Raw genomic sequence first — 14417 nt, 5'->3', positions numbered from 1 at the left:
AGAAAAAACTTTCATACAAATTTTAGCGATTTAAAACTGTTTTCGGGCCGACTAATCTGATAGAGGATAGTTTGTCTCATACAAACTAATGCCGTATCCAGATGTCGACACCGTTCCGTCATCCTCGCTAATAGGAGTTCTCTCAGGATCACACATCACTTACCACATAGATCTCTGATCCTTACTCCTCATCACATACATTTGTTCCTTCTACAATAATCGCAGATCAAACTTGAAACTCAAGATGAATGGAATATATTCTGTTTATTCTATGATTGGCTTGGAATTATATTGTTTTGACCTTATCTGGGGAGGTATTTTACATTTCGAAACGAGTAACTTGGTTCGAGAAAATTCAAACTCGAATCGAATTAAATTTGGGATTATGCATCTTTTTCGAGGGCATAATTTCAGTATACTAGATTTCGAGCAAAATTTGTCTCCAAGAGAAACGTCAATTTCTTGAGTTCGTAAACAAAGCAAAGTTCACGGCTATTGCGAAAAAAAAAATGCCGGGTGCCGAAAAACAAATTCAATTCGATATTATGTATATAAGAATAGTGATTAGAAAGAAAATATTGCGAAATGTCTTTTGACGACAGCGATAGCGATGAAGAGAGCACACTTATTCCACAGAGTAGGGAGCCCTCAATCGCTAAGTGAAAATGAGTGAGTTTGTCTTATTTACGTTTTCGATATAAATGATAATAATTATTCTTTTGTTTCTTGTATTTCAGGATAGTCGAAAATTTTTCGAATATAGCCATTTTCCAAACATCTTTCAGAAGCACTGCTACTCCTGCAGCTTTGAAATTAACGGCTGCTTTCAATCTTCTGGCCAGTGAGTCGTACCAAATTAATGTAGGAGGAAACTTTTCACTTGCTATGGCTCAACCAACAGTTTCATCAGTGTTCAATGAAAGGATGCCATTTTAGGAATGAAGCTTATGCGAAGAATGGATCGAATATGATACAACATCGTTTAATGAAACAAAGCAATATTTCTTTACATATACCCATTGTAAGGCCTACGGAAAACGAACACATGTACTTTTTTCCACTTTCCGCATCGTGGTGCCTCGCTCATTAGGTGCATTCTTTAAACTGTCCCATAATTTGTGAGAAGTCCTCTTCGCATCAGGGGTATTCAGCGAATTTCGGGCGAGATCAGAATGATCCTCCATGAACTACGTCAAATGTTCCATTTGGGAAGTGTTGATGCTTATTGTATTACTTTGTGATTCCATAGTGCTAAAATAACAACTGATAAATTATGCAACATATTGAAAGTTTGTATTTATTCTCATATACTGGTACAAATAGACGTCAAAACCGAAGGAAATACGATAGAAATTTAGTTTGATGTAATTTATTTAGTTATTTAGATGATTTAGTATTAAATTTAACGTTTCACTAGCATTTTCCCATACGACGATCAACCATTTCTTGTCGAGGCATTTGTTCTCGTTTCGAACTAAAAACGCTCGAACACAATGTTACGTAATGTTAAACTTTGCTCGAAAGTCTACTACTGCCTTATTCGTTTTACTCGCTTCGAGATACATGATGGAAAAAGTGGTCGAATTGAACAAAAAACACTCGTTTCGAAATGCTACCCCTGGTTCGGTGACTATGAATCGTCAGGTGTAACTGTTGACGTAGCTGTCGGGATGGTGCGTAAAGGTTGATGTTTCGAAGAAGTTAATCTGTGTTGCGTGTCTCAGGAATTCAGCCATCGCATTCGCTTTCGAAATTCGCGTTGATGTCGATGTCGGAATGATGTCGACATCTGGATACGGCATTAGTTTGTATGAAACCAACTTTTCTCTATCAGATTAGTCGGCCCTAGGGCAGTTTTAAATTGCTAAAATTTATGTGAAAATTTTTTCTTCGCCTTATTTATCTACTAGAAGTGCGTTGTTCTGACCCTAATTGAGCTATTCTCTATGAATTTTTTTTCTCACCAAAACTTACCCTTATAATATAAAATTATTTTTGGACACAATTTTTGTATGATATTTTATCACTACTTGCAAACAAAAGTGATTTTTATTTACATAGAGTAGTAATTTGATTTGGGAAAAATAATTTTCATTCATAATTTTGATTTTAAACGTGTGTTCATTTCTTCTGCAAATCCATATTGTCATGCCTACTCCCCAATTTCGTAATACGAAGCTCAATGCGCGGATTTCTGTCGAGATCTGCTCTTGGAAACTCAATGCATACTTTCAGGAAAAGCATCTAAGTCTTCAATCAGATTGATTCTTGTCAATGGCGAGAGCAGCTGGAGCACGTTCGGAGGGTTGGCGGACTTTGAAATAACATCTTTCTTCAAGTGACTTCTTCGCGTTATGGTTGGAGGCTAGGTCCGGCCAAAACCTTTCATGCTCGTCCAGATGATATTTTTGGCACTTTGTGCTGTAAATCTCCCCGTTCACAGTAAATCCTGAACGAAAGAAGTGTGGCTTTGACATTCCCTTTGCGTTGCTGGTTAGCCACAGAAGCACCTTCTTTAGGAACTTGGTGTGGGATTTTGGTGATGCGGTATCTAATCTGGTACGACCTTAACACGAAACTTCAAACGTGTTTTTGTCAAAACTAGTATTTTCAAACCTTCGTACACGAAACCTCAATTTCTATTATTCAAAATTTGATGTAAATAAACATTTATACATCTCTCTATCGTATGAACCATTTAAAAAATGTTATACCCTTATTTCACAATTTAAAAAAATTACACTTGTCATTAAAAACCTCCCAAAAAACAATAATTTTTTTCGCCATTTTGTCAAAAATCATTTTTTGTCTACATTTGGTCTACACTAGAATACTCCCATAAATAAGTCTCGTTATCCGTGACGATCGCGATGTTCCGCTTCGCCGGAGAAAATCATTCTCCATCACTTTCAGTTTTTATTTTTAGGTCACAGCTTGTTGTTCCGACACGGTCGGTCTTGACTTACGTTTCCGCATGATGATGTCCATCTCTGCTAGGTATTTTTTCACTGTCTGGCCCGTTATTTCAACCTCCTGGCACAAAGCGGGCGGAACGATGTAGCCACCTTTCTCTCTGTCTTCTGCTTTAGCTTCAGCTACAGTTTACGATCGCATAGTACCGTCGGACGCCCGGAACCAGGCTTCCGTTCAATGCTCTCATTTTTGTCCAGTTGTGTGAGGATATTATAGATACATGATACTTGACGATGTCCACTTTCTTCGTAACGGATTGAAACTCCCAGTACGTCCAAACCATGAATTACTGTTTTCGCTATAACTTCCGCAATTCAACAGATAGCGCTGTCAAATTTTGTTGGAAAACTCATGGGTTACTGTGACTGAGGATGTACAAATGGTCTCATCATCAAATGTTAATAGTTTCTCGACCGCTTCATTGGGGAAGAGTTCCAAAAACTGTTCACTATTAACAAATATTTGTTCGAATTTCCCGAACGAACGAACGTGATAAATGATAGAGTGATTATATATTAATTTTTTCCGATATATTTTATAGGCGCCCTCCTAGGTTGATGGTCGTTTTTCGTTTAAAAACTTCTCAAGGCTTTCTTTCGCACCAAATGATAATTATTAATTGTAGAGAAAAAGCAAGCTTATTATTTAGAGTTCATACCTTATTATCAATCCAACAAATCTGTTTCGGAAAATAGTTATCGATATATATGTACTTATGACTTCCAAATTAAACGATGTTCGACAAATTTGCAACATCTTCTGACAAATGGTTTATTTTTATCTTTCGATTGTATATTATTCATACAACATTCAAAAAAACAAATTGTTTTACCGTGAATCACGATCCAATAAGCAATGTGTTGATCGGAAACAAGTGTGATTTTGGATCAAAATGGGACAAATAAAGCTTACTCTTGTTGTGATATACTGTCATTAAACTTAATCTTACTTAAAATATAGATGGTCTTTAAGAAAAGATTATTTTCAACAATGAGGCATTCAGTTGCAATCGATAGTGTCGTTATATGAATACTAAAAAAATGTGTATGTATAAGCAATTGTTAACACTCATACGCTGGACTCAATGGTTGTTTATGCTTGGTGTGAGAAGTGAACTCCGGTGGCCAAACTAGCAATTTGGCAGCCCATATGCGCTCCCATGTGACTGCTGATGTAACCGTTGCGTTCTAGCTTGGGCATGGTGTCATCGGTGCTTTGTATGTCAGCATGCTGAAGATGTGACTTATTTTTTCAACTTCTCTCTGGAAAAGATAAATAAGAATGTTATTGAAATGACAACGCAATCAAATGAAGTTGTTGTGATATGCGAAAAATTCACACTGGAATACGAAATCTATATTCAACACTGAATAACGTTAAATTTTTCTTATACCAACCGCTGAATTATTGGTAGACTTTTGAAGAGTGATAAAACCTTCACATATATGCCAAATGTCAAACTAACTTCGCCTCGTATACAGTCAATCGCAAAATTAAGTATACACCCCGTGTTGGTTCGTTATGTTTGAGTTTTTCGGGGTTAGTAAATTAGATAATTAAAAGCGACTCATATTATTCCTAAAATTGAACCTTTTCACTCTCATGTAGTGATAAGAAAAAAAATAGATGGTCATATTTCTGCTCGATGTTTAAAAAACAATAAAAAAATATTCAATTCAGACGTTGCAAAATTGAGTGTACAGTTAAAGTTTTTCTTGAAAAGAAAATTTAAATCAGTTCAGAAATGTTAACAGATAACAAAAATCAATCTCCTAGTATTTGGTATGGCCCCCTTTGGCGTCCAACACTGTCTGCAAGCGCCGAGGCGAGATTTTTGGTTAATGTAAACGGAATGCTCTCCCAGATCTCCTTCATCGTCGTTTCGAGTTCTACTTCGTTCCCTGGATTTTCATTCTTCAGACATTTCCTAATTCCCCACCATAGATGTTCAATAGTGTTCGGTGATTGCGGAGATGTTTTGAGTTGATTGGGACATTATAGAGTAGACACTCCCGTACGATGAGATCAGTTTGCTTCGGGTCATTATCCTGTTGAAAGTAGTAATCACGAAAGAGACCCAGTTTGTACACGAGACACTGAAGGTTACGTTTCAGGATGTTCAATGAAGTCATCTTGTCCGTCCCCGAATCGATAAACTTCATGGTTCCAGTTCCAGAAGCCGCCATCGTACCATACATCATCTGACTGCCGGCGCCGTGTTTTACTGTGGGAGCCAAATGCTGAATCTGGAGCACCGATCCTGGTTTCCTTCACACCATCTGTCCTCCATCCGATTCAAATAGATTGGTTGGATTGGTTTTCATATAAAGGACCTTGTTCCAGAACTCCTTAGGTATGTTAACATATCCCTTAGCAAACTGAAGTTGTTTTCTCATATTCACCTTTGATATGAAAGACTTTTCACGGCTAACACGAACTCTCGGATTGTTTCTGTATGCTACTCTCCGGACAGTGTCTGTGCTGACAGGCCTTCCAATGGTGCAGGCTACTTCGGTAGACAATTTAGGAAGGTTTGTTCTTTCGGAATGTTCGCACAATTACATGTTCATCATCAGAAGATAGGATCCGTTCGCGTCCTCTACGCGGGAGATTTTCCATGGTTCCTTCCACTTGTTTATGTTTTTCTTTGCTGTATAGTTTGTTCTTCCAAGTATAGCTGCTATTTCCTAAAATGTCTTTCCACGACAATTCATACTTATTATCATTGTACGTGTAACAATATTTATTTCTTTCCTCTAACTTGACATTTTGATAAAAAAATTTCAAACATCAATAAAAAGCAAAAACCAACACTGCCCAAGCAGTGGTTAAGTATTGACACCAATCACTGACGAAAAAAAATACGGTAATTCTCAAAGATCTTACTTAAAAGGGTAATTTGTTCGGAAAACTTTAAGGTGTAAACTCAATTTTGCGATGCATAGAATAGATTGTTTTAGGAATAAACAATTAGCAGAAAACTTTTTTGTCATATATTTTTTGTGGCCAATAATTTTCAACACTCATTCTTCTTATAAACCAAGAAGATTTACTATTAGGAATTTTTCGATATTTATAAGTGAAGGTATAATTTTACAAACATGAGGTAATACCTGATTACTTTATCTTTGGAATCATGTAGTAACTGATGTAAACCCAAACTAACAGCTGATTGACCGCTATCAAGCGCAATCCATAATCTGAGTTTTTTCGAGTGTTAAACAGGGAACACAGTAAACGCGATGTGGTGCGATGCGATGCGATTGAATTGAGCTCATCGCGTGCTATCGCTTTAGATCTCGCGTTTTTTGACGTTTCGATAATATCACAATCCAGCCTATTCTACATGTAAACAGCCCAGCACAAGGATGCCAGATATGATAACACGTCTTCATTTAGTCAACAATTGAATTGTTGCGGGATTGTTAAATTGGAAGTATAGCAATGAAACATTTTTCTCAGTGACATTTGGTTACTTTTTTCCAGTGTTTTATTTTTCACTCAATCAACGGCAATTTTCATTTTAATGTGCAAGTATTTTCCTGAAAGCTTTATGATAAGCCACGGTCTATGATAATGAAGAATTTTTTTTCTGTAAACATGGTAAAAGGAAAGCACGTAGCGTAATATCGTGTTTTTTAGAATTCATTGCAATAAATATAAATACATCAAAAGTATTGTTCATTATGTAAATTCGAATTATGTAAATTAGAATAAAGTTATATGATTTATCGAACAAAACAAAAATAATAACACTTTGGCGTCCGCACGGTTCGTGAAAATATATGCGCTTGGCGCCGGCAGCAATAACTCCGATTACTTGGCTTGTCTCCGCCCGTTCTTGACTTTATCGGGAAATTAGAAATTTTTAAGTTTTACTATCGTTAGTATTCATCTTATCGTTAGTTTTCATAAGTTCTCAACCCTGTTCCTCTACTTTCATGAATTTGCGAAGATATACATACGTAAATATTACAAACCTGTTCATATTCCCTCCACTATATGTGCATGCGGGGAATCATCGAAAAAATGTTCTACTTTTCGGTCTGTTTATATTTTAGTAAAAACATTGAAAAATATTCGGCCGATTAATTCGAAAAACAGTATATTGAAATGCAAGAAATGGCATTTAAGTTTGGAAAAACATGAGTTTCGAAAGATATAATTAAAGTTCTTCTTAATATGTCCGTTTTTCCTCACCTTCCCTACTTATAAAAACATAAAACTTGATAGTGTGTGTAAGTTATTGCTACCTAATCAAAAACCCTACAGAATGCAAACGATACTAAAGTGCTGCCGCCGGCTATTAAGATAATATGCGCACGTAACCACTATGGTGTCGCCGGACGCCAAAGTGATAATTTAATAACTCAATTTTTGTTTTCGTTCGATAAGTTAGATTGTGAAGATATTTATGAAAATCATCTGGCAACCATCACACGCGGCTAAACACTCCACGAACAGTTTTACCACATTGAAATCTGCATCGCATCGCGTTAACTATGACAGGTCTGGTTTGCCTTTGATTTCGTCATTCGTGAACGAAAGAGCTTTTCCGCAAACGCGCCCGCGTCCCTGTCGCATCGCATCGCGTTCACTATGCTTTCGGCCTTATTGTATTACACAATTTTGATGAATCAACATTTTATCACATCTTTCGATAAATTTAATCAATCAAACAAGAGCATATATTTTAAATCAACTGTTCACTTTTTATTGGTCAAACATTATACATAACAATATCTGTAGTTCCCCATTTCTTTGTCTCTCAGATTTTATTAAATATTCTACGATTTCCTGTCTGTTTTCTCCTCCAAACGGCATGTTTTGTGTTGTGTTCTTTCTTCAATCTGGTTTGGTTTGTTGCATTTTGTGTTTTGTCTGCTGAAAATGAACCATTCTCGTAAAGATACAATGAACCGATGATATTACGCACCAAGTAAAAGTCTACGTGTACATTATTTATATCTATAGATGTAAGATTAAACTGAACTGGTAAATAGCTGACATTACCTTTATCTATTTTTTTTCATTATCTAAATTATACGAAATACGTACGAAAATTTCACAAACTCAGACAAATCGCCCTACCGACGTTATAATCGTTAGACGTAGGGTATCAATGTTATGTTTTGTTTGAATTGATTCACTGTGGTTCTTGTTTATAGGTTCCAACTGAGTTTCAATAGTTGATTAGTTTACTTCCACATTTTTCTCGTCACTCCGCTTACAACAACTAGCAAAATGTGTGATATTAAGTAATAATTCAACAACTCTGGATTTTACAGGGAATAATAAACAATCAAATGCTTCTGTTGTTAATCGTTATCATTTTTGTCTGTTGCATCATTTATTCCCCCGGTTTTTTTTTTCTTTCTTATAGTGTATATGCCTTAATTTATTTGGTTGATCAACTTCGTGCTTCTAAAAATGTGTGTTTGCTTATCATCTTTCATTCAGCAATTTTACAATGCATTTAGTCTTGCCTGCTTGTTTTATGCTTGGTTGTTTTTCGTTTATGTTTTGGGAAGTGCAGCATTTTCACGTTGTAAGTTTAGTTATTTATGTTTTGTTTTAATTTTTTTTATTTGCAAATATTCATTACGTCTATCGAATGTGGTTATTTTGATTGAAACATTTTGCGAAGTTCCTCGTGTTATGGGTGTGTTACTCGAAACATCAATTCGTGTAAGAATTTAGTAAGTGTGTAGTGAGATGCGTGAAATATATTTTTTCTTGTTTTTGTCAATCGCTGTTATGTTCACCACCGATAAAAAAATATGTCCTCGGGTGGTCGAGCGGGGCACAGTGAGGCCCAACGGTGTGGGTTTGTTTTACCAATATTTACACCGGATCTTCTCCGAGAAAGTTTGCTTGTGTCACACCGTACATCAACCGGTGGGGAACGTGGAAGGGAAATAACAGTGTGGAGGCGATCGACGATAGCATAGAAGTTATTCAAGATGATACTTTCCATACACTCCGAAGCATTGTAAAATCAATACTTTAAGTATTCCTAGAACAAGAGGAACATTGGAGCACTCTTTTGTTTTGTTATAATGAATTTCACATCTCAAGTTGACATACAATATAAAGTGAGCAAAATAATGATTTGAAGATTATCAACACAAGAAATAAGTTTGTTTATAGAATCAACGGAAAATAGTTTTCTATAGTTGTGGAATAAAACAATTGACAGTAACTCAACACATTTTCGTTAACTTTAAAGAACAACATTAATGTATTCACCAAAACTTTGTTTAGTATAGTTGGAGACTACGTTCAATCCAACTGGTATGTAATCTGCTTTACTTTCGATATTATTCGTTTTAGGGTAGAACTTATTGGTTTTGATAAATAATGGAAGAGTGGTCAGTAGAATAATGCGATAGTGCTCTTGCTAGTTGCTAATTGGGTGCCGCAGACACTAGCAAAACACTACTGAAATACCGGTCCTTTGGTCGATTCGACATTTTTCAAAAATTTCTATGCTGCAAAGAGAATTATCTCATTTGCACAACAATTGAAAGTTGGGTATTATGTTCCATGTCGCATTGAAAAGTGCGACTTGATTGAATGTTTGCACTTGATTATTTAATCTATAGGTGAATCATGTGACGCACGACAACTATGCATACCCTTATAGGAAATGTATTTGAAAGCTGTTGAAGTCTCGACTAACGCATGCATTAAAAAATGGATAAATTTTAAATGTCTTCACCTTAACACTTAATGATGAGACCACTAGTGCCGCTTCAATCTTAATAGCCCATGAGTTTTCAAATGAAATTTGACAACGCTATTAGTTGAACTGCGGAAGTTAAAGCGAAAAAAGTAATGCAACTGCGCTCCATGGTGTGTGCGTACTGGGAGTTCCATCCCGTTGCGTTGAAAGTGGATATTGTTAACTACTTTCAGTCCGCCGAATACGTCCGTTCTGGTATCTATAATATCCTAACACTTCTGGAAAAGAATGAGTGCATTGAACGGAACCTTGGTCCGGCCGTCCGACGGTGCTACACGATCGTAGACAGCAGCTGAAGCTAGAGCAGAAGACGGAGGAAATGGTGACTACATCGGTCCGTGCTATGGGTTATGGGAAGGTCGGAGCGACGGACCAGACAGTGAAATAATATCTAGCGGAGATGGGCATCATCATGAGGAAACGTAAATCAAGACCGACCATGTCGGAGCAGCAAGCTACGACCTACAAACAAAGGCTGAAAATGATCGAGAATGATTTTTTTCCGGTCAGGGTCGTCATGGACTTGTAAGGTTGTTCACTTTCCCGCGGTTCAGGTGGCGCTAAATGAATGCTGAATATGAAATGCCTTTCCCTCGAAGTTACATCTATATTGACAATCCCGCCGCAGAAGATAAGGTTCTCGGGCTAATAACCCACTGCATAAAAAATCAACAATCTATTATAAAGTTTCCTGGCAACGACTTTTGGCATGAAACAATGGACACGAATTGAAGTGAAATTCATTGGCCAAACTTTGGAGAACACTGGCTACCTTCGAGACATGTACTACTATAGTCTGGCATACGTGGTGACAACGCTCCACACCTCCGTGGAGTTGGCTTCTTGCTCAATGTGCAAACCCACTCGGCACTCTTGAAGTGGGAACCTATAAGCAGCAGGGTGGTAGTACCCAGGTTCAGGACACGGGTGCGAAGATATTGAAGATAGTTGCTATATCCTACACTATATACTTCAATGCAACCGACTTCTTACATATCTCGAAAAAGTCGCTGGAGGAGATGAACCGCTTGAAGATAGATGTTTTTTTTTTTTTTTTTTTTTTTTATCTGAATTACAGTGACTTTCAACTCATTTGGCTGGTTCGTCACTTTTACTTCCATTTTTGGAAGAATTTCGGGAGTGAGAATTGAACTCGTGACCTTTAGCGTGAGAGGCATGGATGTTACCACTACGCCAGATCGCCTCCTGAAGATAGATGTTGTTCCGAAGTTCACCAACCCTCTAAACGAGAATTTCTGGGAAAATCCGAAGCGGAGGGTGTACTCCAACAATTTCGTGACGAAAACGGAGGAGAAAGTAATAAATAAAGCTAAGAAAGAACTGAAAAACATACCAACAAGTATGTTTTGTGAAATTTTTTCGGCAACAATGACGAAAATTTCGACCAAATGCAGGAAGGCCGCCAGACAGAGCGTCGAAATATTTTTGTAACGCGGTCAATGAAATTATGTTTTATGGAAAATTTGTCCCATCAAATTATTTTTAGTATTTTTATCGCCATCCGAAAAATGTCCATTTTTTAGAGCAAGCTAACAGAGCTAGTCAGAGTTTAGAGGCGAATGAACTGCAAAGTTTAAAGCCTCTTAAAAACAAAGAAGAAGAAGAAGCTAGTCAGACAAAAATAGTAATTGAAAGATCCACCTACACGTAGGGAAATTTATCGACAGAAGCGCAATGTATGTTGACTTTAATTCGATTCCGGACAAATCTAGCGCATAGCTTGTTTAGTCAAGCTTGATTTCACTTACTCCCTTAAACTCTATACAGAAAACAAAAAAATATCTAATCGTTTTTCGGTGTATTTTAAAATTTCATCTAGATAAAGCGTATTCTTAATTTTTCATTAGATTTCCTTTCGGTTTCCCGCCTCGTAATGCTGTCAGACTAGAACAGCACAGCGTGTATTACATTTTCTCATTTTTTTAGTTAGTATTAATTAGATCGAATACTACTAGTCTGCTAGTAACGAGTAGAAATTATCTCACAAATCTCCATGTGTATTTGCAACGCAACTATTATTACTCTAGTCAAAAATTGATCACTCCTAGCCGATACAACAGAAGAGTCGAAAGTTACACACTGAGAGGAAATGAAAAACTATCTCAACCGCGGTACTGTTTTCGTGCATGCTCTGATAAGATTATTCAGTATATTACAGTATTTACATGACGAAGAACACTCCCAATTTTTGCTTGTGTCTTGTAGTGTTGCTTTGTAATTCTTTTTCTTTTATTCGCATGGAGTGTCTATTTTCAAGTACAAAAATATCCCAGAATCAAACCACCACCGTTCGAGGGAAAATGCTTGTTCTATTAGTTCTAGCTCACATCAACTCGAAAATGTTCGCCAAATCAACACTCTAGAGTGAAAATATGGTTTTGTTTCCACTCGTAAATGTTTCTACGCAATGAACTACATTTTGTAATATTAAACTAGTCCGAGCGGATCTTTGTTGGATCTTCTTAGCTTGTTGCATTGGTTCGCAAGCGAAACGCACATTTTAACGTCACAGTTTTTTTTGACGACACAAACCTCCTTCCTCGTAGATAGAAACTCTCGTGGCAGCTCAAGCGATAAATCGAATCCCGTGTCAAACATTCGAACGCAAACGGGCGGAATGCTGCCGCTTCCGATAAAAAGATTTGTGACCGACTGGCAACACTGCTACTCATGTGATTGTGTTGTTTGTTTTTTTCTGCGATGGGTCAATGCGCGCCATTGGTTCAATTTTTCATAGGCTAGTATTTTTAATCGCGTTTTTTTGTTCTTTTCTACGTGATACCCTTGGTTAGTCTTTTTTCGCCTAGTTTTAATAACTAGTTTAACTTAGCGTGTATTATTTTTCTCTTAATTTTCATACAAAAAAGTGTTTTTGCGATGTTCATATTTTTTATCCTATACAAACGGCGTTATTAAGCTACTACTTTGGTTTGATGATAATTTTACATATTGTTCACTAAGATGACGTTTTTTTTACTCTTGTTCACTTCATCATTTTTGTTGATCGTAAAACATTTCTCTCATATAGTTTTGGATTGGTACCTACGCTGAAAATTTAGACCCATGTGCGGTCACCAACGCAGAGATGACCGGCGATCCCAACCAGCGTATCGTCGAGTCATCGAGACTTGTTTCTAGTGGCCAGATTTGTTGTTTGGAAGTACAAAATCTTCAACCAGTCGATGTTGATCACAGAGAAATCGTGAATTAAATTATTTAAAGCTTTCAATTTTTTTAAGCAGCCGATCGCGGCTAGGATGCGGTCATCCATCATTGGTCCGCATTTTGGGATGCGTTGATTTTTGTTTTATTTTTTTTTTTTGATGAGGGCAGCAGTGGCATATATTTCTTATTTTTTATTTGTTTTCATCCTCAAAAAGGGTTTGGGATATTTTTTTGCCCTTTGGGTTTTGTAAACGAATTTGGAGACCAATTGGCTTCCACCTTGTATGGTTTCGTCAGTGAGTTCAATTGCTTCGATTTATTTCTTGGTATTCCTGGGGTTTATTGGTTTAGTTCATCTGCTCGAATGAATTGTCTGGTGGGCTTTATTCTCATTGACTTGAACGCGCCGAGTGATAGTTCTTGAGCTATCTTCGTGGTTAGTCCGCATCTTCATTTAGTCAATCTCAATCCTTTCAAGTTAATTGAACTCACTTGCTTATTTGAATTCCTGGCAACTGTTGAGAAGTTGTCTGTAGCTAGGATTAGTTAGTAAGGTATCTTTTACCGGCATTTTCCATCGTGTTTTAGTAAGTATAATAATCTTCTTCCCTTCATTGCTCTTCTTTTTTTTATAGCTAAATTTTCTTTAATAACAACTTCTTAATGAATTTCTCTTATGGAATTTGTTATTAGTTATAGTTTCGCGAACTTTTTCTCCTTCTCCTGAGTTCGAGTCACGGTTAGGATAGTGCAGCAAAAGATGGAAGAAAATAGAGACATTTAGTTTCAGAGAAAATCATATTCATGTTTACTGAATCTGTGCATTGCATTATCAACAAAATAAGTTTCAATTGAACAGAAGACGTTAACCGCTCCAAAATATGGCTTATGTTTCTAAACTACCAATTGATGAATAATAAATATACCGGTGTATGGATTACAATGTTTGACCAACAAAACAAATAACTCACAGTGCCAACCAAATGTGAAAATACATATCTGCTGTGGAATTGGTATTATTTTCGTACATCGTTAATATGTGTAAATGTTCGAAGATCTGAATGATGACTCATACGTTTATCACATTTCCTGGTGTCAAAATGTTTGAATAGTTTAAAAATGCGAATAAATTTAAGTGTTCCAATTGATATTCTTTTCTCCTTTTCCCTTTTCTCGTTATTAGGTAAAAACTCGACAGGTCATTGCCTGCACCATCTCAGATTGCATTGAAACTTTGTGGATATGATAACATTGGTAATTTAAGCAACTTTGCATACGTGAAATCTCAAAAAAAATCTAGACAATTTTTTGAAACTGACCGATTTAAAAAAAATAAAACTCAAAAACTATAAAACCTACAACAATTTGGACAATAAATAAATTGTAGGAAATTGTTTGGGCTCAATTTAAAATTTATATAATATTCTGTACATGAGAGGAGGTTCAGGCTAGCTTCATTTCCATTCCAAATAACACGATAAAACTAACATTAGAAGTGTATCGAAAATAAGTT

General features: G+C 36.5%; 1 protein-coding gene across 2 annotated transcripts in view; it reads right to left on the bottom strand.

Annotated features, from left to right (window-relative positions):
• Positions 1 to 3592: 3592 nt before the first annotated feature.
• The window catches only part of LOC129780459 (uncharacterized), a 116326-nt gene continuing 105501 nt past the window's right edge, over positions 3593 to 14417 (bottom strand). The window contains exon 10 of one of the 2 annotated variants that reach the window (XM_055788769.1): positions 3593 to 4235. In XM_055788769.1, the coding sequence (XP_055644744.1) occupies positions 4217 to 4235 (19 nt within the window). In that variant the 3' untranslated portion in view covers positions 3593 to 4216. Of the gene's footprint in view, positions 4236 to 7662; positions 13628 to 14417 lie in introns of those variants that run through there. The other variant, XM_055788768.1, reaches the window with a different exon arrangement.

The sequence above is a fragment of the Toxorhynchites rutilus genome, chromosome 3, assembly GCF_029784135.1.
Source record: "Toxorhynchites rutilus septentrionalis strain SRP chromosome 3, ASM2978413v1, whole genome shotgun sequence".
Taxonomy (NCBI): Eukaryota; Metazoa; Arthropoda; class Insecta; order Diptera; family Culicidae; genus Toxorhynchites; species Toxorhynchites rutilus.
The sequence above is the reverse complement of the archived record's forward strand: the minus strand, read 5'-3'. Positions and strand labels throughout refer to the sequence as shown.